Source organism: Sebastes fasciatus, chromosome 21 (genome assembly GCF_043250625.1).
Source record: "Sebastes fasciatus isolate fSebFas1 chromosome 21, fSebFas1.pri, whole genome shotgun sequence".
NCBI lineage: Eukaryota > Metazoa > Chordata > Actinopteri > Perciformes > Sebastidae > Sebastes > Sebastes fasciatus.
The window spans coordinates 2418541-2441800 of NC_133815.1; the positions used below are offsets into that span (position 1 = coordinate 2418541).

A 23260-nucleotide genomic window follows, 5' to 3' on the forward strand; every position below is an offset into this window, starting at 1 on the left:
ACATAAGTATCAAGAGTTAAAAATACATAATGTGAGGCGTATAAAGGAGTATTGTAGGTCACAATCATTCTCTGTAAAGTGACAACTACCTGAATTTCAGTATGCCTTTTGCGCTGCAGATTGTGAAAAAAAGGCTCCTGCAACAGCAGAGCCACAACGACATACAAAACAATACAGCACCCAAGACAAAATGTAGAAAACCATCAAAAGAAACTAAAGATACAGATTAAATTTGACTAAAAATAACTCTTCAATCATATAATTTGCTCAAAGCAAACCTCACAACTATGAAAAAACTGGATAAATTCAGCTAATTTGATCATCTTATATAAACATAATTGTATTTAGAAGAACACAAATAGGATTATAAATGCTGGTGTTTAGTATAACTTCTATTTTTATGCCACTCAAAAGTGGCATTATGAATACAAACTACTGAAAAGAGAAGAAAAGCCTAAACATGAATAAATTCCAGGATATACACAGTATGTTTTCTATTGAAACGTTTACTTTTCTTATGTGCTGAAGCATCTTTTGTTGTGTATCTGCATTTTGAAGTCATGGCAGCAGAGAAAACACTCGCACACCCTGCCCGAATGTACCAATAGTGGTGTAATACTCATGTGCATGTGCACGCCGAGCCACAAGTGGCATCACGATGGAAAGAAGGATGCATGTTTAATCATCTGACCAGTTTTGGTTTCTCTGACTCATCAAGAGGGATTTTTAATTCTGTGTTCATATAGATGGGCTGGTCTGAGGCCCAGGAGCAGAGCAGGGGAGCTGTGTGAATGATTGACCAGGCTCAGCAGGTTTATTATCAGGGTGTGTTTGGGCTGTCGTTGACCTTTGGACTCCATCATCACACAACGGGCCAGACTTCCATTCAGAAGTCAGTTGTTTTAAGACAAAACTTAGTGACATTTAAATGCAACTGTATTGCCAAACAATGAAGCTAAAAGGCACAATTGACAGTTAGATAAGAGTTCGGCTGTGCCAGTAGTCTTGTCACAACTCGTTAATTGAGGTACTTTCCAGATTTTCCTACAAACCTGTTTGGTAAGGGCGTTTCACGCAGCATCCTACGTCACAGACCAGACTTCCCTTCTAAAGTCAGCTGTTTTAAAGGTCCCATATTATAAAAAAGTGAGATTTTCATGTTTTTTTATTATAAAGCAGGCTTAAGTCCTATATAAATACTGTGGAAGTATCGAAACACTCAATCCACAGGGAAATACACACAGCCCGTATTCAGAAACTCTGCATTTGAAACAAGCTGTCAGGATTTTTTGCCCTTTTGTGATGTCACGAATATACAATATTTAGACCCTTGACACAATTTTAAACGTAAACATTCTAAATGTGTCCCAGTTTATTCCTGGTTGCAGTGTATGTGAATGTCATCAGCTGAAAGGAAGTACACATGGGCCCAAGCTGTTGCCTAGCAACACAATTCTGTTGCAATTCCGTCAAAATGCGCTAAAACGGAGCGTTTCAGACAGGGTAAATACAGGTAAATTCAGGCTGACAGTATGAGGAAAATAAAGTTATTTTTTTTAACATTACAGCATGTAAACATGTTCTGGTAGAAACACAAAATACAAGTATGAACCTGAAAATGAGCACGATATGGGACCTTTAAGACAAAACTTAGTTAAATTTAAATGTAACTGTCGGTATTGGCAAATAATGAAGCTAAAAGGCACAATTGACAGTTGGTTAAGAGTTCGGCTGTGCCAGTAGTCTTGTCACAACTCGTTAATTGAGGTATTTTCCAGACTTTTCTGGAGCTAAATCGGGGGTTTACCATATTTGGTAAGGGCGTTTCACGCAGCGTCTACGTCACAGGCCAGACTTCCATTCTAAAGTCAGCTGTTTTAAGACAAAACTTAGTTAAATTTAAATGTAACTGTCGGTATTGCCAAATAATGAAACTAAAAGACACAACGGACAGTTGGTTAAGAGTTCGGCCGTGCCAGTAGTCTTGTAACAACTCGTTAATTGAGATATTTTCCAGATTTTTCTACAGCTAAATTTGGGTTTTCCATATTTGGTAAGGGCGTTTCACGCAACGTCCTACGTCACTGCTGCGTCACCTCCGGCTCCTCCTTTCACGTCCGATCTCTCAACATGGCGCCGGTAAGTCCTGCCAGCTCCTCCGGAATTTACCTATTTTATCATTAATTTCTTTGCCTATCACAACTTTTTTTCGCTCATTACCTACTCAAACAAAGTGAAGCTTTAATCGTGCAGCTATTTGTGAAACATTGAGCGTTTTTCTACTGAAGGAATCGAAAGAAGTTAGCAGTTTGCTGACACGTGTTCCATTCATTAGTCCGTGACAGGAAGCCAGACTCCATAGAAGAAATGGCTGTGTTATCTCATATCAGTGGTTTTACGCCACTTGACTGGTTAACATTGATGTGTGTTGTCAGTCTACATATAGTTTAAGGCCCACTAGTCAGTTCGGCATAGTTTTCATATTAGCTAGCCTTTTAGTAGTTAAAATAAAGTAGAAAATTATCAAAGGATGTTTGTAGTAGTCGTGACGTTTGCTGACGCGCGTTCCATTCATTAGTCCGTGACAGGAAGCCAGTCTCCATAGAAGAAATGGCTGTTTTATCTCATCAGTGGTTCTACTCCATTTAACTGGTTAACATTGATGTGTGCTGTCAGTCTACATGTAGTTTAAGACCCAATAGTCAGTTCGGCATTGTTTTCATATTAGCTAGCCTTCTAGTAGTTCAAATAAAGTAGAAATTAAACTCAAAAGGATGTCTCTGCTGCTGCATTATCTGACCCTCATTGTCAACACCTAGAATCATTCAAAAACATCTTATTTAAATGAGTGCTGATTGGTTTGATTAATGAATTAAGTTGCTACTGGTTACTGTTGATGTATTAGATGCTAACTTCACTATTAATAAAATAACTTTGTGCATAACCTACTTTTCTGACTAGTAGAATTAAAAGATTACTACTGCCTATTTTAATAGTACCAGACAGATTTTGCATGTTAAATTAAAACAAATATTTTAAATTTAATTTCTTACATTTCTGTCAATACCTTTTATATGGTTCAGTAAGTTATATAATGCAATGGCATCTAATTGTGTGACTTCACAAGTATAGCTATTTAACAAAATGTTAAATTGCTAAATTAATTGTAATTTTAGATTATCAATACTGTGCAATATTAACATTTCTTATTTCATATTCATATGTGCAATAATGTAAACCCAACCACTTATTCAGCCTATTTTTATAACTTTTTTATTTACTATATCTGTATTGTTTACTTGCTTATTTATTAGATCTTGATTTGTTTTTTATTGATGCCTCTTGTTTGAGCTGTCCGCCTTTGCTGCTGTAATCCTGCAAATCTCCCGTCTGTGGGACTAATGAAGGATTATCTTAATTTATCTTAAACAAGTGTCAACCAGTGTTACTAGCTATGGAAATGAGCTTTTAATGAACAGAAACTTGTCAACAAAAGAGCAACTAAAGATGAAAGTAGTGAGATTAGAAAAGATATTGATAAGATATTAGATTGCAGATATCTTAAAGACACTTAACTTAAAGATTTATTAACTTATGAAGGATATGGTGCATCAACATAGTGTGTTGGTGGAGATTAGATGCCTTTATCACTGGTAAATATTTGTAAGCTAGAATAGAGACTTTAAAGAGGAACACCTGATGTTTCTGACCCTGTTGCGGCTCTTTTTTTTTACCTCACAGCTCAAACAGAAGAGGCCAGCTGTTAGCAGGAAGTCCAAAAAGGGAGCTGCATGGAAGTTCACCTTGGACCTGACCCACCCTGTGGAGGATGGGATCCTGGACGGTGCAAACTTTGTAAGTCTCACTGCAAGTATTACTGCACTTGTTAAACCTTTTATGTGTTTGCACTTTGCTTAGGAATTAGGAAAACTTCTAAAAAGCCAGTAAATGTATTGATCTTTACATGCAGCTAACCCTGCGTCTGGACTAGGGTCACCTTCCCTAGCTCCGAATATACTAGGGTTCTCTTCCCTAGTGCGTCAATGTGTTCTGTCCAACAGGAAATCTTCCTCAAAGAGAGGATAAAGGTCAACGGAAAAACGGGGAACCTGGGCAACGTCGTCCAGGTCGGCCGCATGAAGAACAAGATCAACGTCACGTCTGAGAAGCAGTTCTCCAAAAGGTGAGATTTAACGTTTACGACGCAAACAAACTTCAGCAAACTGTATTACAGGAAATCAAAACTTTGGGACTAAACGACCCCACTTTTACCCCCCACTAGGTATCTGAAGTACTTGACGAAAAAGTACCTGAAGAAGAACAACCTCCGCGACTGGCTGAGAGTGGTGGCGTCCGACAAGGAGACGTACGAGCTGCGTTACTTCCAGATCAGTCAGGATGACGACGAGGAGTCGGAGGCAGACGAGTAAACGGATATCTCACATGGTGTCAGGAGAATAAATGTGGAAAAATAACTTTTCTGTCTTGAGTCTTTTTTATTGTGTTATTCTGTAAACATTCTCTGCACACCTAAAGGCGTGAAGGGTGTGTTGAAAATGTTGTGTACTGCTATTAATGCGGTCGGTTTACACGTCTTTCTTCAGGTATATGGACAGGTGTCACAACAACACTTTCAGGACCACAAAAATTGCGTCAATTGGAGAATGAAACACGTTTAGAAAACAGACATTGCCATCCATGTGATTAAGTAAAGAACGTGTTTTTTATTTACAAAAATCTGTAAAACATCAGACTGTCAAAAGGTTTTAAAAAACAGGGAAAAGTAAAAATGCCAATATTGATCATAACCTTAAAGTTGTTTTAATACAGAGCAATGCAGCAACCATATGGATGTGTTTTTATTTCATTTTTAGACCCTTTAAGAAAAATTCTTGTACTTAGCAATTTGTGTTTCTCAAGGTGTTCTATCCACCAATTAACCAACATTTTCTAATTGGATAATTTACCCAGCTTGTATGTAAACACAGTTGCCAGTTTATTAGGTACACCTCACTAAAACCAAAGCAGTTTGATGCAACGCTCCTTAAATAAATCCTTCCACATGAAGGTTATAATATAACTGTCTTAGAGAGGTGTTAATTCAACTGTGATCAATTTGGAGACTGCAGTTTATGATGCTGTTGAACTGTATTTTTATACAGGTGTTTCTATTATTTTGTCCATCCTATTTATATAAATGAGGGTAGATAAACACCTCATATGGATCTGCTCCTGATGCTCGTCTATATATAGCTGAAGATGGTTGTGTAGCAGTACATTAAATGAACACTAGGTGGTGCTACAGACTTTTTGAGAACAACAGAATACAGGCACAGTTATTGTATCTTTGTACCAATAATGTCGCATTTAATTGAGATAAAAGTAAAAACATACTGTTTGGACTAAAATCTGACTTTTAGTCAATACGATAATATGGGTCCAAAACACTGGATCTTAACAATTTCCATAATACAACTCAAAATTAGAATCGGGTTTATTACCAAGTACACGTACAATGAATTAACCTTGGTGTTTTGGTGCAAGAGAAAATAAATTACTGCAAAGTCAAGAAACATAAATATGCAATAGAAAAAAATTACAATAAAAATATTTAAAAAATACTATGAAAAATGTGCAATATATCTGTTTAAAAATCAAAGAGCTGTGCAGGAATGTGCAAAAGTTTACAGTATAAAGTACCGGACTGTTGGTCAATAACCCCACTTACTCATTCACTAGTCTTTCTGCTTATTCATTTTGTCATCTTCAGCTGTGTTCATGTACCTGTTGTCATTGTATGTCATTTTATTTTTAATGTATCTGGCTGCTATAATCTGGGGTCAATTAATACAGGAACTAAACTAAGACAGGATGAGAGTCAGTGTCAGGGTCCCAGGCTCTGTTGATGAGGCCAAATGCAGATGGGAAGAAAAGCATCTCTTTTTTTTTTATAACCATCAAATGTTTATTTGGATTAATACACAAAGTCTACAGCAAAGGTCACGGCTTGTTTTGAATTCTGACAACAAAAAGTGCATACTAAGAGAAAAACAGGTTGCTAGGGATGACCCAAATATTTCAAAGCTTTGACCGTTGCCAAGGTAACCAACCTCCAAATCAGAATTCAAATGCTTCTTTTCTTTTTTGTCTGCTGCACTACTGTACACACACGCACCTCTACACACAACAAACAGCAATAACTGTCTGAGAATAACTAATAATAATATGAATAATGTTATGGGATTATTCCTTACTGGGTTATTTTGGGATTTATACTTTATTATTATATTTATTTATTTATTATTTATTATATATACTTATTTTAAAAACAAACAAAAAAGCATTCGGGTAAGCTCTAAATTTAACCATCCCAGCCTCACACCCTCAAACCCCACCTTTCTCTGGAAGACATACAACTGTTATCACAGGCTGAGTAGTAATAGTAGTAGTACTCCTCCTTGTGTCTATTAAACTGAATTTAATGTGTCAAATTAAGCCTTTTAAGCTTATTACTATCCTTCAAAACAAGTTTGTGATTTCAGCAAAACAATAAAAGGTCAACATAAACAGAAGGGAAGTGAATTACTTCACTATTTTACTATTATTAATGAGACAAAGGTGTTCCCAATACATTAATAGATAAATATTTATTTTATAAACTATGGATTAGAACCACGTGTTTCAGCTTTACTAAAAGACACTCAACAACAACAACAACAACAACCACTAAAGAATCATTTTCTACTCGATAAAATCCTCCTCAGCTCAGACTGGCATGATGAGTCTCCTCTCCTGTATGAATAACTTCAGGCTGCCAACGAAGACCCTTTATTCCCTTAAACAGAAAAGGACATTGTGTGTCTGGATTCACTCCCGTTAGCTCATCTGTTGCGTATCAAACCCGTAGCCTCAGGAATGCCTCCACCTTCAGCTGCTCTGCAGCCAACAGCGGCTGGTGGCGTCTAAAAATCTTTATAGAAAGAGTCAAAGTTGGTGGATTTTATAACAGTTAGATTCATACATACAAAGCAAACAGGTCAAAGAATTAAATGAGGGAAAAGATAATAAAAAGTGCTTGAATATGATGTTTTAGAGCTTTTTGCTGTCAGTTTCTATAACTCAGTCCATTCAAAACTCCATCAGATAAACAGTTAAAAAATAAAGACGAAGCTGGTATCTAGGAGGTACAAGTTGTTCCCTCGTCCACTTTATGATATTTTGTTTTTCAGGTATTTTCCAGATCACAACATCTGTATGTTTGGCAAAACCACAAAAAGATGAGTTTCCAGAAAATGAAAGCTCTAAAAAAACAAAACATGTTTGAAACTCAGGTTGCCAGTTACTGCCAGGGCGTCTCCACATATTAGGGTGGTGCTTTACAGACATGTGGACGGCTGATGACTTTAGAGTCGACAAAATCAAAAAAGATTTGACATGTACTTTAAAGGTCCCATGATGTAAAAAGTGTGATTTTCTTGTCTTTTATTTCATAAAGCAGGTTTAAGTGCTTTATAAATCCTGTTAAACTATCAAAATGCTCAATATACGGAGAAATAAACACAGCCAGTATTCAGAAATTGTGCGTTTGAAACAAGCCGTTAGGATTTCTGTCCATTTGTGATGTCACAAATATACAATATTTATATAGATCATTTGACAGTTTTAAATGTAAGGGTGAATACAGGTATATTTAGACAGACAGTATGAGAAAAATAAAGGTTATCTTGAACATTGTAAACATGTTCATTATGTGCTGTTGGCAAGCAGTATGTAATTTTAAAGCCATTTAACTGGGAAAATTAAAGTTGAAGAGACCAATGTTTCACAGGTAGTAAAGTTGTTCCCGTTCAAAACGTGCCTGTTTTGGAAGGGACAGATTGCTCGGCCTCTCGAGAACCGCTCATCCAAATAACTTCACACTCAACGCTGCACTTCCTTGCATCCTCAGCAACACAGCCGCCAAGTGTGAAGTTGAACGGTTGTTGAGAAAATTGAAGGACAAACAGACAGAGGTCATATTTGAGACCTTTAGCAAAGAACTCTCTGATTGGTTGATCGGCTGGTAATCAACCAATCAGAAAACCCAATAAAAGAGCGTTCCCAGCAGCCTAAATCCAATACGTCTGCTTCCCAGACTGGTGATGAATAATGCACCAGAATACACCGTTACACTGGTCCAAGAGCTGCAACAAACTGGATCTGATTATCACAAAGCATCAAAGCATCGTCTCATATCTGGCCGTCATGTGAAGCAGCTCACGTTTGGTGCTGAAGCCAAGAAACAGCAGACAGTTCGCTCAGGTTGAGACGGAGGGATTCAATGTAAAGCAGCTTGTGTAGACAGCAGCAGCTGAGTGTCGTGTTTCTCCTCTTTTAGACCATCATGTTACCAAGTCTGCAGGTGTAATCTGACTCTGTGTATCAGATTACAGCAGCAGATAATAATACAACACATATATACAGACATAAACCATTCAGTGTGTACACGTTGGAGAGGTTTAATTTAGTCTTTTATTTTGTGTTTCAGTGTGCAGAAGATTTGGGTTTGAGGACGACTGCAGCAGCAGCAGCGTTAAAATGTGAGTTTGGTTTGGAGAACGTGAAATAAAAAGTCCCCTTCCACCAGATATGATGAGCTCAAGCAGCAAAACAGTTTTATAAAGTCAGAGAAGATTCCTGGGCTCGGGATTTAAAACAGAAAGTCTGCATTAAAAACTGGAGGGGTGAAGTTTGAAAGACGTGGTTGTTTACCAGGCAGGCAGGCTCTAATCAGAGATGCTTGAATTGCATTATGGGAAGTGAGGACATCTCAGCCTCTGCTGCTTCGATTTTTATCATTCTTGTTTAAATCTGTCTCGTTTGAGTCCCCCAACTTTATGGAAGTGCAATACTAAATCTCAATTGATCATTTTCCCTTTTAACAATCAATATATGGTCACCTCCTCTGGTTTAACCTTACAATGAGATGACCCTGCTGTTTTAAAGAGACTAAAACATGCAAAATAAGTCTTTAAGGAATTATTCTCTCCATAACAAAACTGTGCTCCTTTAACAGTTACCAAAAAATAAACAGGTAGAAAACAGAAGTATTAAATAGTATAACACAGTAAACTGATTATAGTTTTGATTATAATGCTATAAATGATAAAGTGCAGTTTCACACATAAGGATGTGTATTGTATTACATGATAAATATTAATAACGATAAAATACATTTGGCATTGAAAGGTCCTTAAAGTGGCAGCAAGAATAATCTCACAAAATTGCAGAATAAATCATATTTAATGAGAAAATCTAAACTTAATTAGATTCAAATCAATTCAATTGAAAATGATTAATTCTAAACAGATGTCAGGTTTTTGTTGTGGTAGGAAGTATTATTTTAGGGCTGTCTATCAATTAAAATATTTAATTGTGATTAATTGTATGATTGACCATAGTTAATCGTGATTAATCACAAATTAATCGCACATTTTTACCGTAAAGGGAGATTAGATTAAAAGTATTTATCAACATGGGAGTGGGAAAATATGCTGCTTTATGCAAATGTATGTATTTATTTATTATTGTAAATCAATTACCAACACAAAACAATGACAGATATTGATCCAGAAACCCTCACAGGTACTGCATTTAGCATAAACAATATGCTCCAATCAGAACATGGCAAACTGCAGCCCAACAGGCAACAACAGCTGTCAGTGTGTCAGTGTGCTGACTTGACTATGACTTGCCCCAAACTGCATGTGATTATCATAAAGTGGGCATGTCTGTAAAGGGGAGACTCGTGGGTACCCATAGAACCCATTTACATTCACTGATCTGGAGGTCAGAGGTCAAGGGACCCCTTTGGAAATGGACATGACAGTTTTTCCTCGCCAAAATGTAGCTCAAGTTTTGAGCGTTATTTAACCTCCTTCACTACAAGCTAGTATGACATGGTTGGTACCGATGGATTCATTAGGCTTTCTAGTTTCATATAATACTAGTATCTTATAATACTAATATAACTTTCCATTACAAACCTGGTCCACGAACACACACACACACACACAAACACACCTGGTCAGTTCTCAGCTCTGCATACAAAGAGTAAAGAAACGTCATCGATGGCAGCTGCAGCACAAAGTTAACTCACACACACCTTCACAGCAGCTATTCTATCCTCCCTCCTATGAATGAATGATGACACACACACATACACACACACACACACATACACACACACACACACACATACACACACACACACACACACACACACACACACACACACACACACACACATACACACACACACCTGCCCAGGTGTTGAATAATGTATCCACCTGATCACATGGTGTCAGGTCAGAAGGATTAACGCTGTCGTCTCCTCTCGTCACCATTTCCTTCAGGTCTCCAGAGGACGAGGACTCGACCAGCTCTTCCACAGGAACACACGCACACAACCAGTGAGTGTATTACCTGTCTGCTCAGGTGTGATTCTTTAACCTGCATGTTTGTTTATCAGCTTCTTTATGCCGCTCTCTCTCTGTGCTCTTCACTCTCTTTAACCTGTTGATGTTGATTTTCAGTTCAGGTGTGTTCAGTTTTAGCCTCCACCGTCGTACCTTTTCCGTTGTGAAAGTAGATCCTCGTCGCTCTTCATTAATGTTTCAGAGAGGGAGTCTCGCTCTAGTGACTGATGGTATCCCATCATCACCTGTTGGCTCACATCATCAGGTATACCTGCTTGATGTTGGACTTTTATGATCTATTATTTAACCCTCTGAGACCCACAATAGACCTGTTTTGTCTTTTTTAGGGAGGTCCAGGGGGTCTTTAGGGGGAGATAGCAGGTCAACAGTAGATGTCACATAGAAGTGGTGTACATCATCTGAAAGCTGAGAGCCTGAAGATTAATTTGAGATGCAGCTCAGCACTGTGTGTCAAGTTGTTCTAGTCAGAAATTTTAAATAAACCTGAAAGTGTATCAGGGCTTAGAACATGATGATATGCCATCTCCATGCTCTATTATGTCTCATACATTGTTGCAGCAATGTTTGTTTTTTTAACCACTTGAGAATTGATAAAAATGATCAATAATCTTTCCAAAATCCCACATTAAGACACCAAGACTTTGAGGAACACCATAGAAAAAGCCATGCTGTGATTTGGGATCAAAAACTTTTGACATTTGGAGATTTCTGCAAGAATTGCATTTTTTGGCGATTGGATGGCGAGCACTTCTGTTGTGTAAACTGCTCAGAAACCCCCTTATTGTCAATCTAGCTAGGAAAGCCATCCATCCTCTGAATGCTCTAGGTCTTTAGTTTGATCCATCCATCCTCTGAATGCTCTAGGTCTCTAGTTTGATCCATCCATCCTCTGAATGCTCTAGGTCTCTAGTTTGTGGCTGTAAAGTTTCATGAGGCTGTGATTATCCTAGAGGTCACCAGAGGTCATTTTATACAGGGAGGTCAAGTTTCAATAATTGGTCTCACTACAATGAAATGTCTCCTATGGGGACTAACATCATCACACATGAATACAGTTGAGCTCATTGGATCCACAAGAGTCTCAACTTTACATTAATACCTAATTTATGTAATTCAAGACTGTTTAGGGACCCCAGTATGCAGAAATATTCATACACACCATTTATCATCATTTATACTGCTGCCTCGATCGGATAAGTTTGTGTTATTGTGTGACTTTGGTTAGTTCGGAATCACCAAAGTCACACAATAACACAAACTACCCCTTTAATAGTTGTACATCACTACATTTTTAAGGGAAATATTGTTTTTTTTGTATTACACATTTGTGTAACAGCTGTAGTTACTGTTGTTACTTCTGTAAAGTTTAAGTTCAGGACTGTAATGGAATATTTTTTAATTGCATCACTGATACTAAAGTAAATGATCTGAATTCCTCTTTTCACAGAGCCGACGCTCTCCGTCTGGATCTGTGAACAAAGAAAGACGCTGATGATGAGGGTGAAAGAATGATAGAGGGTGTGAAAAGAGAGAAAAGGTAGAAGGAGACACAAACACACACAGACGGGTGATAAACAGGAGCGGTGATGGCGGCGTGGCTGAGCCGGGTGTCTCTGGGCGACGCCTGGTACAACATGTACAACCGCCTGCTGCGGACCAAACCCGTGGGCTCCATGGCCCACAGCTCCGACGACCTCACTGACCTCGGGGAGGGGTCGCCGGTCGGCCTCGCCAAGGTGCTGACCACCGTGGACCTGGTGTCGCTCGGCGTGGGCAGCTGCGTCGGCACGGGGATGTATGTCGTCGCTGGGCTGGTCGCCAAGGCGATGGCCGGGCCTGGGGTCATCCTGTCTTTTATTATTGCAGCGGTGGCGTCCATACTGTCAGGTGAGGCATCGGAACAGTCTAATCTTACAAGACGCTCATCGTCTCATTGAACTCGCTGTATTCACGTTTGTCTCCAGGTGTGTGCTACGCAGAGTTTGGCGTCCGCGTCCCGAAGACGACCGGCTCGGCCTACACCTACAGCTACGTGACCGTCGGGGAGTTCGTGGCGTTTTTCATCGGCTGGAACCTGATCCTGGAGTATCTGATTGGCACGGCGGCGGGGGCGTCGGCTCTCAGCAGCATGTTCGACTCGCTGGCCAATCACAGCATCAGTAACTACATGATCACACACCTGGGCACGCTCCGAGGACTCGGTTAGTACCATCAGCACGTTAAGAGCAAATCAAAAGTCCGTCTTTAAATAGTAAAGTAGGACGACTGACAATGACTGTAATCTACTAACGTGTCAGTTTATATACCAATAAGGCCATTTTTGGGGGGAAGGATCCCATGTTTTGTCATTAAAGTTGTAATATTCTGAGAAAATAAGTCAAATATTACAAGATTAAAGTCATAGTTTAATGAACAAGGTCATAATATTAAAGAATAAAGTTCTAATTGTATGAATAAAGTTAAGAATATAATATCAGTATGCTAACATACTGATGCTTAGCATGTATTATGATGCTAGTTTAGCGTATTAGCATCCAATAGTTGTTGAGATATTTCTCTTAAAACCACAAATGTAAGTTAACCCACATGTATGGAGGACTAAATACATTATTAAATATAAATTTAATTTATACAAAATTATAATAAATAATAATAATAAATTAATAAATTAAAAATACTCAATAAAGAAATAAAATAAAAAATAAATGTAGAAATAAAAGTTTCAACCATCAAATGAATGTGCAGGTTAATTTGAAAATAAATAAATATGCACAAATATAGAAATATAAACAAATAAAATTCATTTATTTGACAAATTACTTGTTTTTGCATTGATTTATTTTCATTTATTATTTTCCAATTTGTATCTATTTTTTTAAAATTTATTTCCCTATTTATTAATATCCATATTTATTCAAAGAAATAAATAGATTTTATTTCTTTATTTTCTTTTTCTATTTCTGTGCATACTTATTTATTTTCAAATCAACCTGCATATATATTTGACAATTGAGGCTTTTATTTATTTATTTATTGAGTCATTTATGTATTATAATGGCAGCTTTACTCCTCCATACTCATGGTGGTGCTAGGTAATAATGGTAATAATAATAATAATAATATGTTTATTTAGTATAGCACCTTTCATAGAACACAAATCACAAAGTGCTTTACAAGAATAAAAAAATAATTAAAAACAATGAAACCATAAAAAAAGTATTAAAAAAAGCAATCACTGAAACAGCTGCAAATGTACCACACGAGACAGCACAAGGTGACACAAAGGCCAGTTTGAATAAGTACGTCTTTAGTTGTTACATTTTATAGTTGTTGAGATATTTCAGTCTGGACCAAAGTGGACCGACGGACTGATATTGGTTAAATTATCTCCGGTCCTCTCTCATACGAACACTTTGTCTTCGTCATGTCGATGAAGTATTTTTATTGTAAATGCTGCTGTGTGTCTGTTTGTCTCAGGTAAAGGTGAGGACACGTACCCTGACCTGCTGGCCCTGTTTATCACCCTGCTGGTGACAGTTGTCATTGCTCTCGGCGTTCGTAACTCTGTGGTCTTCAACAACGTCCTCAACGTGGTCAACCTGGTGGTCTGGGTCTTCATGATCATCGCCGGACTCTTCTTCATCTCCGCCAGCAACTGGGGGAGCGGCAAGTTCCTTCCCTATGGCTGGTCCGGGGTGAGATGTCCAACCACGTCTGTGTTTTAGTCACTTACTTCTTCAAATCCCCAAACTGAGAAACTAAGTGATGTCTCGTTGTTGATCAGGTGATGAAAGGTGCAGCGACTTGCTTCTACGCCTTCATCGGCTTCGACATCATCGCGACGACAGGAGAGGAGGCGAAAGACCCAAACACCTCCATCCCGTACGCCATCACCGCCTCGCTGGTCACCTGCCTCACTGCCTACGTGTCGGTCAGTACGCAGTGACCTGTATGCTTGTAACATGAGTTTATCACGATTCTATCAAGGCCACAGCCGATTTCTATTCTTCAATTGAAGCTTCAGTTTTTTTTTTAGAAACCCAGAAGTCGCCAGAAAAATTTTTTAGCATTGTAGGTTTCCGCAAACCACGGGATACGTTGAATGTCAACGTTTCTGAATCAAAACAAAGAAAACACAAAGAGACGCAAAATGACCAAAAGAGACACAAAACAACTACAAAGAGATGCAAAATTACTACAAAGAGATGTAAAACAACTACAGAGAGACACAAAAAGACCACAAAGAAATGCAAAATGACCAAAAAGAGATGTAAAACGACCAAAAAGAGATGCAAAACGGCCAAAAAGAGACGCAAAACAACCTCTAAGAGATGTAAAACAACCAAAAGGAGACACAGAAAGACCACAAAAAGATACAGAACAACTACAGAGAGATACAAAATTACAAAAAAGAGACAAAACTACCACTAAAAGACACAAAACTACCAAAAAGTGACACAAAACTACCAAAAAGTGACACAAATAGACCACAAAAAGATGCAAAACAATTACAAAAAGATGCAAAACAGGTCTCTGCCCAGGAGCCCATTGTCTCATAATCCGTCCATGGATTTGAGTCTCTCCATTACGACTTGACCTTTTCATCACCGTGCACGGGTAGAGAAGGACATAGGAAATGAAAATGGGTGTCCTGTCCCTTTAATCCAGGAGCCCTCTCCTCCGTACAGGTGAGTGTGATCCTGACTCTCATGGTTCCCTACGAGCTCATCGACGGCTCGGCTCCTCTCATGGAGATGTTTGCGGTGCACGGCTTCTCGTGGGGGAAATACATCGTGGCGGTGGGCTCCATCGCCGGTCTCACCGTGTCCCTGCTGGGCTCTTTGTTCCCCATGCCCAGAGTCATCTACGCCATGTCCCAGGACGGCCTGCTGTTCAGGTGAGGAGACAGGAAGCACAGGTAGGACAAGGTTTCCGGTTCCTGACTACTAACTCTGTGATTAACGTGTTTGCAGGTTCTTGTCTCACGTGTCTGCGCTCACACACACTCCCGCGGTGGCGTGCGTGGTGTCGGGGTGCTTCGCGGCGGTCCTCGCTCTGCTGGTGAGCCTCAGGGACCTGATCGAGATGATGTCCATCGGCACTCTGCTGGCCTACACTCTGGTGAGCGTATGCGTGCTGTTACTGCGCTACCAGCCTGACGAACACGCCGACTCACACCAGTGTAACTCCGCGGAGGACGTGGATGCCCTGAAGCACCAGGACGACGCGGCGGTCCCCACCAAAGACGACCAGATGCTGATCGGAGACTCAGACGGCGATGGATCGGCGTCCTACCACGCTGGCGGGACTGAAGGAGACGGGGACGACTCTGATTTCCACACAGGCCACGCCTCGCTGCTGAAAAGGCTTCTTGGAGGTCACTACTACACCCTGAGGCTGCGGCTGGGAATGCCCGACGCGACGGCCCGGCCCACCCCGGCCACCGGCCGCATAGTGACCCGATGCACCCTCCTCTTCTTCCTCACGTCCTTCTGCCTCTGGTCCACCATTATCTTTGGCGTGGAGCAGGGAACCGGCGCCGGGGCGGTGTTTTCAGGCCTCATGGCCACGCTGATGGCGGGGTCCTTGACGAAGCTTTTAATCATGATCCTACAGCAGCCGGAGAGCGGGAGGAAGCTCCCCTACATGGCGCCATGCGTGCCCTTCGTCCCCGCGGCCGCCATATTGGTCAACAGCTACCTCATGCTTAAACTGTCTTCGCTCACCTGGGCCAGGTTCACCATCTGGTGCTTCATAGGTGAGATGAAACATTCTTGATCATGGATTTCAAATACAGAAATTCTGTTATTTTCTATATTGGAACCTCAGAGTGCATTATAACTTTTATACCATGGCACTAACAAAGAAGAAAGAGAGGCGAGTTAACTAGTTGTATTGCACGGCCATGTTGAATACTCAATTCTGATTGGTCAATCACGGCGTTCTACGGTCTGTTATTTCTTTATAGCAGACCGTTGCTATGTATAACAGACCGTTGCTATGGATAACAGACCGTTGCTATGTATAACAGACTGTTGCTATGGATAACAGACCGTTGCAAGCCGTGTAATAAGCGAGATAATGTACAGCTAGTCGGTCATTGTTGTGAAATAAACCCCTTCAGGGCGATGCAATGTCGCCCTGAAGGGGTTTATTACACAACAATGACTGACTAGCTGTACATTATCCTTTACACATAACCTGCATTTTAATATAATTTAGTTATAATTGGTGCTTTCTTTAACAGACATCTGCCAGCTATATAGAAACAAGTATTTTAAAATGTATAAATGTAGTCATTTGTATATATTTATTTATTTATCTACCTTTAATATAGCTTCTAGGTGATTTTTTTTAGTTCAGTTTTAAGTTTTTTTAGTTTTTAGGTTTAAGTTTTTAAAAGTTTTTTTCAAGTTAAAGTTAAGTTTACAATTTTAATAAAAGTTTAAGTTGTTTCATTTAAAAAAAAATTTTTATGTTAAATTTTTTTTTTTAAGTTTAAGTGAATTTAATGTACTCAGGGAAATTTAGTATTTACAAGATGGAAAATACTGATAATTATCAGTAATAAATGATCACGATGCATAATCTAATATATGTTTTGTACGCATCGTCAGACCAGTTTAATCAGTAGATTGGATTTTGAGTCCTCTGCTCCTTCCTGCAAGATGTTTTTATTTAGGCCTCGATAGATAGATATATACATAGATACATACATACATACATACATACATACATACATACATACATACATACATAGATATATAAATAGATAGATAGATAGATAGATAGATAGATAGATAGATAGATAGATAGATAATTACAAGTGTGCAAATTGCAGTAGGGAGTGCAAAATGACTGTAATTAAAAGTTAAAAAGATGTATTGCACTGAGCCAGAAGAAGAAGAAGAAGAAGAAAAAGTAATTGTAAGACCAGTTGAGTCCAGTCAGACCTCAGCGTCCTCCCAGTCCACTGATGTCCACACATTTGTGACAGATGTGCATTCATGACGTCTACATTCAGAGTGTCTGCGATGATTTTGAGTCATTTAAAAAAGGTCTAAAAGATGAGAAATGACATTATAACAGAACCTTTTAAAAGATGAATCCACTCGGAGGAGGATTTAAGGCCCATACATCTGTTTTGACATCTGGTTTCAGTTCAAGAGTTGTACCGGCGCTTATTTTTAGTTTGAAACAATCATATAGGCTGCTTATATGCTTCTTTCAGTTCTATCTGTTGGTTTGAGACACCAAACTGAAGCCTGTTTACACGTGAAGTATGTTGATGAAAATGTAAACTAGACATAGAAAGTATAAAATAGGATGCAGCTATGAATCTTCCTCTTTCATTTAGTTGATGTATAGCAGAGAGAAGAACATACTGTACATCCAGACTTTGTTAGATGTGCAGTTGGTTAACAGATGACGGAGTGAGAGAAGAGTTGCATGCCTTCTGGAGTTCATGAAGTTTGATAAGACTCCAGTTTCTCCGTCTGTCCGTCCTCAGGTCTGTTGATCTACGGTTGCTACGGCGTGTGGCACAGCACGCTGGAGCTGAACGCCCGGGAGCAGCAGGCGCACGCCAGCTCCTACCAGCGCTACGACGACCACCTCGACGACGACGCCTTCTCCCCCGACGCCGACCATCACCCCGAGGAGCAGGACGAGAGACCCTACCAAGGCTGGTCGGCCCCGGAGGAGAGGGGCTACCACTACCAGCCGCAGGAGAACCAGAACGAAGATGGAGAGCAGCAGCATCAGGACCAGTATGAGCATAATGGTGACCAGTCTGGATACCAGTCTGGACCGGGAGGCCAGTCTGCGAGCAGAGGCAAAGGAAGGACCAATCATGGCTATGATGGAGGGGAAGAGGAGGACTGAACAGAGGATGTTTCCTCTGAAACTTTAAAACTTTGAGAAATCAAATAATCTCCTCAAGATTTTATTTTATTATTCACCAGTGAACGCCTCCCTTCGTCTGCTCAGTGTGGAAACCTAGTCTGGATCTCAGAGGAGGAGGTAGGAGAGAGGATACGACGGACGCCTCCCATCACAGCCTCCGTTGGCACTTTGCAATACCAAACTTCCCTCCGTAAAAGAGAAGATTTAGTGCTTCTCCTCTCACTAGAAATGTTTTAAACGCCACACTTTGAATCAACGGCTGCACATACAACGTTGGGACAGTTAGGTTGTGTTCAGGCCTCCACCAACGCAGCCCCTTGCTTTGTTTAACCTGAATGTCCTCTTATAGATGGAGTATGAGGCGATGATCACCTGAGTTTAAATGCATAAAAGCCCCCCCCTCATACCTACTTTGTACAAGCCTAAGTATGCACTCACTCACTCACTCATCTTCAACCGCTTATCCGGGGTCGGGTCGCAGAACAGCTCCAGCAGGGGACCCCAAACTTCCCTTTCCTTGGCCACATTAACCAGCTCTGACTGGGGGATCCCGAGGCGATTTATTATTTATTTTTTTATTTCATATTTATTATTTTCCGTTCAAGCCGTCTCTGCACGTCTTTACGTGCGTCTTTCTGAAACCCTGAAATTTACTTTTTTGTGTTTGTTCTTCTTGTTTGAGTGAATGAAGTTTACAGTGAAAGAGTGTTTGCTCTATTTAGCGTTAATGTGTGTAAATGAGGACGGCCGTTGCAGGAATAAATGTCTCATTTTGAGTGAAAAAAGACTCTTTAATTACTTAAAAACTTTTATTATTTGTAGACGCAGACAAAAATCCTACAATACAGGCACACAGCTGATACATATTGATTATACGGAGAATATGAAGAGTATAAAAGTGTTATTAGTACATAAAACAATCTATCTGTGTGGGATTAAATGAATTTAAATTCTCTAAAAAAAATGTGTTCATGCTATTTAAAGTTTGATAATCAATCGTTCTAAAATTACAAAAGCTCATCGACACGTAGAAGCAACAGTTTGCTATTTCTAAACAATGTAAAACTGTAAAAGTTGCATAAAGAAGAGAAGAAGGAGAAGTTTCTGTGGCTGTGATTGGCTCCTGGCTGCCCCCATATGCTCATATATACTTGGTTATGATAGTCTCTACAACGAGGGGTCAGAGAACCACAGCCTCACACTCGTGCACTCTTGGCGTGGTTGGCGGGGGGGTCCAGTGGCGCGGCCGTGCCGCCCTGCCTGGAGTAGTAGAAGCTGTTGTCCCTGGTCGGGGTCCCGGGGTCGGCGCCGTAGCAGAACAAGATGAGGACGCCGCCCAGGAGACAGAGAGCGGAGCCGACCCAGCCGGCGTACAGAGAGAAGCCGAACGACATCAGACCCTCCTCCTTGTGTGTGCCGATGGGGAACCAGACCGTCGAGATGATGCCACACAAAGCTGGAAGAGACGTTATATTCATTTATAAAGACAGAAGTTTAAACATGAAGTTATATTTGGTCTCTGTGTCCATCTGGCTGTCCGTCCCTGAGGCTGTTTCAGTAACTATCCGTCTCTTCTCACAGGAAGGAGGCCAGTTTGGCAGATGAACCCAGTCAGGATGAGACCTGCAGACCCTGACCCTCCTCCCACCCTTCCTCCCTCCTGCAACAGCTGGGAAAGACCCGAGTACGGAGCACTGTAGACCTACTGTCCTCTAAAACTAAACTAATGTCCTCTAAAACTAAACTACTGTCCTCTAAAACTAAACTAATGTCCTCTGAAACTAAACTACTGTCCTCTAAAACCCAAACTAACGTCTCCATAAAACCAGAACTAACGTCTCCATAAAACCAAAACCAATTTCTCCTTAAAACCAGAACCAATTTCTCCTTAAATCCAGAACCAATGTATCTTTAAAACCACTATGAGTATAGTACTGTAGGTTATTTAATTGGCATACTTTAAGGTAATAACCCCTTATTTTAAAAAAATATATATTTAATTTAATGTAGGCCTGTAACATGCAGGCATGCATGTATGTATGTCTTCACCCATGAGGATGAAGAGGACGCCTCCCACTCGGGCGCGGCGCAGCTTGATGGCGAAGCTGTCGTTCTGCAGCCTGACGCACGGCATCCCCATCAGCACCAGCAGCATCGCGGGGAGACCCAACAGACATGCACAGATCATCAGGGCACGGGACGTCTGGATGTAGGCTGAGAGAGAGAGAGAGAGAGAGAGAGAGAGAGAGAGAGAGAGAGAGAGAGAGAGAGAGAGAGTAGAGAGAGAGGGATACACTTTGGGTTCTTTTACGCACAAACAATACTGCCATTACGCATGTTATATAATAATACTGGGAATGCTGATTCAGCATTCCCAGTATTGTTCTCCTAAGGTTTATTCAACTTCAATCATTTCTTCCGTACGTTTTTTGCAGTTTAACTAGTCCTGCATTCTTTCAGCTACAGAAACCGTTCGGCTATCAAAATATTCAGCTCTTTAAGGACATTAGTGCTATGACTTTTCTTGTTTCAACTATTTATACTTTTTAAAATATTAAGCTTTTTCCACATTGTTTTTACAATGTAACTCAATAGAGAAAATCTTCAAATCCTCTTAAACCTACTCCTCTTTGAAATGCTACTGCTTCCGCATACTTTCAGCTACAGACTTCATATAAACTTTAAACAGGTTACAAGTCTTTGAACTGTTAAGCTATGATTCAGCTTTTTGCTAACGTTTATAGTTTTTCATTTATCGCAGTTTACGTTTTATGAAATTTTCAGACCGTTTCAGATTTTATAATGGGTGTGTATTGCGTGGGTCGTTAAGGGCTAGAGCACGTGATGTCAGAGCTAGAGTGTGGGAAAGCTTTAAAGTCTTTTGAAAATTTTCTGAACAAATTGCTCCGTAGGCCACAATTTTCACTCCTTATAGATCATTTTTTCATCAAACTGTAGGAAATTTTGTGCCGGTCGCAGTCATGTAGCTATGGAATCAGTCGGACTTACACATTTGTCTCTAGGGTCCCAAAAGTGAGAGTAAGTCCAACAAGCTGCTCCATAGAGATCAATGTTAAATCAGACGGGAAATGTCTGACAGAAAGTTGACAATGGCACTTTTCTAACCTGCTCCCATGATCCCATTTTTGACTCCACACATAAAAAAACGACACCAATGCGTTTGGCAGAGTCACTTCTCTCTGATGATGACATTATTTTGCCGATTGGACTCACAGTTTTTGTCTGAGAGACATTTTTATGACATATATGTCTCTGATTAACTCCTATTATAAACTGTCTCACTAAGGGTGCATAGCAGTGGCCATCACCACGGCAACGTTTGATTGATCATAGACAGACAGGTGATTAACATTAGCCAATCAGAGCAGGCTGACTAACACACACACACACACACACACACACAGAAGGTAACTGTATCTTAACAGGGAACTCAGGACAAGTTTTTTTTTCAAAATAAAATCTCTATCTCTACTACTACTACAGCTGATGCTCCTTCTGCTACTAATACTAGTACTAGTAATACTTCCGCCTATTCAGGAAAATTCAAATTGACCACTTTTGACAGTATTACAGTTTAGCTTCCAGCTTTTCTAGCAATGTATTTCAGCTCTTAGCTTCTTTAGGTAATGCAGTTCAGCTTCCAACTCTGCCAGTTGTACATTTCATCTTCTAGGGTTTCCAGCAGTGCAGTGCAATGCATTTGAGCTTTAACATTTTTAGGCAAGTCATTTCACATTTCTGCATTTTCAGCAACGCTTTGCAATAAATTTCAGCTGTCAGCATTCCCACGCATTTTCAGCAGGAAATGCATTTTCTAGTTAAATTCTATCCCCCAGTCATCCATCCATCTCTCCATCCATCCATCCATCTCTCCATCCATCCCTCCATCTCTCCATCCATCTCTCCATCTCTCCATCCATCTCTCCATCCATCCATCCATCTCTCCATCCATCCATCTCTCCATCCATCCATCCATCCATCTATCCATCCATCCATCCATCTCTCCATCTCTTACCTGGCAGAGTGAGGATCTGGCTGAGGGTCTGGCAGTGATAAAGGGCCGGTGAGATGACGCACTCTGCCCAGAGTCCCCTGGATTCCAGCTCCTCCATGCGGACGCAGGTGGCCACCGAGTAGTCGCAGGTGCGGACCCAGTCGTTGGTGGCCGTGGCGACGATGACCCCGACCCAGCCCGCACAGCTCGCCATGCTGCCGGTGATCTGTCTGCACATGAGCGCCATGGAGCCTCAAAAAAATCTTAAAAATGTGGATTTAAAAAAAAAAAAAGAAGCAGATTAGAGTGTTTAAATATTTTTTAGTAATAGTTTATATATATTATTTATTATAGTTTATTTTATAGTTGTATTAAATTAAAGGTTTATTGTTCCAGAGACTGAAAAACTCTAGAAAAGGATTAAAAACGCAGAAGTTATATCCTTCTCTGCTCTGTTCTGCTCAGTTCTCTGCAGTCCTCACTTATAATAAGTAAGATAATCTTCCAAATAGGATTAAAATAAGTGCTTTAAATCAGAATCCTTTAAAAAACAGTAGAAAATAAAAAGTAATCCTGCTGTGTCCCGTTAACGTGCCCGAGGCTGATCCGCAGAAAAATGCCTTAGAATAAGATTTATTATAGGGTGTGGTGAAAAGTACCATTCAGTCCAAACTTTAAGCCAATCAGAGCGCATGTGAGATCCTAACCTAAACCAGATATGAAGACACTCAAGACAGAAAAACAAAACCTAAATCCATCAGATAAAACAGGAGATGAAGACCGACCTGAATATTTGGCCCAAATTTGAGTTTTTGGATCTCCGGAAGGAACTTTGTGACATGAATTCAAATCAGTTTATTAA

At 40.1% G+C, this 23260-nt stretch overlaps 3 protein-coding genes across 6 annotated transcripts; 2 read left to right on the forward strand and 1 right to left on the reverse strand.

Moving 5' to 3' along the window:
• Positions 1-2043: 2043 nt before the first annotated feature.
• rpl22l1 (ribosomal protein L22-like 1) lies at positions 2044-4475 on the forward strand. Of its 4 annotated transcripts, none has more exons than XM_074622380.1 (4): positions 2044-2139; positions 3742-3855; positions 3992-4183; positions 4283-4475. In XM_074622380.1, the coding sequence occupies exons 2-4, from the start codon at positions 3830-3832 to the stop codon at positions 4428-4430; spliced, it is 366 nt and encodes a 121-aa protein (XP_074478481.1). In that variant the 5' UTR covers positions 2044-2139; positions 3742-3829; the 3' UTR covers positions 4431-4475. The 4 variants fall into 4 exon arrangements, with proteins under 4 accessions (XP_074478481.1, XP_074478482.1, XP_074478480.1 ...); XM_074622381.1 differs by having other exon boundaries at positions 4022-4183; XM_074622379.1 differs by having other exon boundaries at positions 2048-2139; positions 4062-4183.
• A 7515-nt stretch (positions 4476-11990) lies between these two features.
• Positions 11991-18982, forward strand: LOC141759286 (putative cationic amino acid transporter). The gene is made up of 7 exons (XM_074621233.1): positions 11991-12365; positions 12443-12679; positions 13956-14173; positions 14263-14409; positions 15167-15375; positions 15452-16236; positions 17989-18982. Exons 1-7 carry the CDS (start codon positions 12065-12067, stop codon positions 18360-18362), a joined length of 2271 nt encoding a protein of 756 aa, XP_074477334.1. The 5' UTR covers positions 11991-12064; the 3' UTR covers positions 18363-18982.
• Positions 18983-19178: 196 nt separating this feature from the next.
• On the reverse strand, positions 19179-23245 carry LOC141759287 (claudin-11-like). Its single transcript, XM_074621234.1, has 3 exons — positions 22420-23245; positions 20433-20597; positions 19179-19839 (listed from the first exon to the last, which is right to left on the reverse strand). Exons 1-3 carry the CDS (start codon positions 22643-22645, stop codon positions 19580-19582), a joined length of 651 nt encoding a protein of 216 aa, XP_074477335.1. The 5' UTR covers positions 22646-23245; the 3' UTR covers positions 19179-19579.
• Positions 23246-23260: the final 15 nt, after the last annotated feature.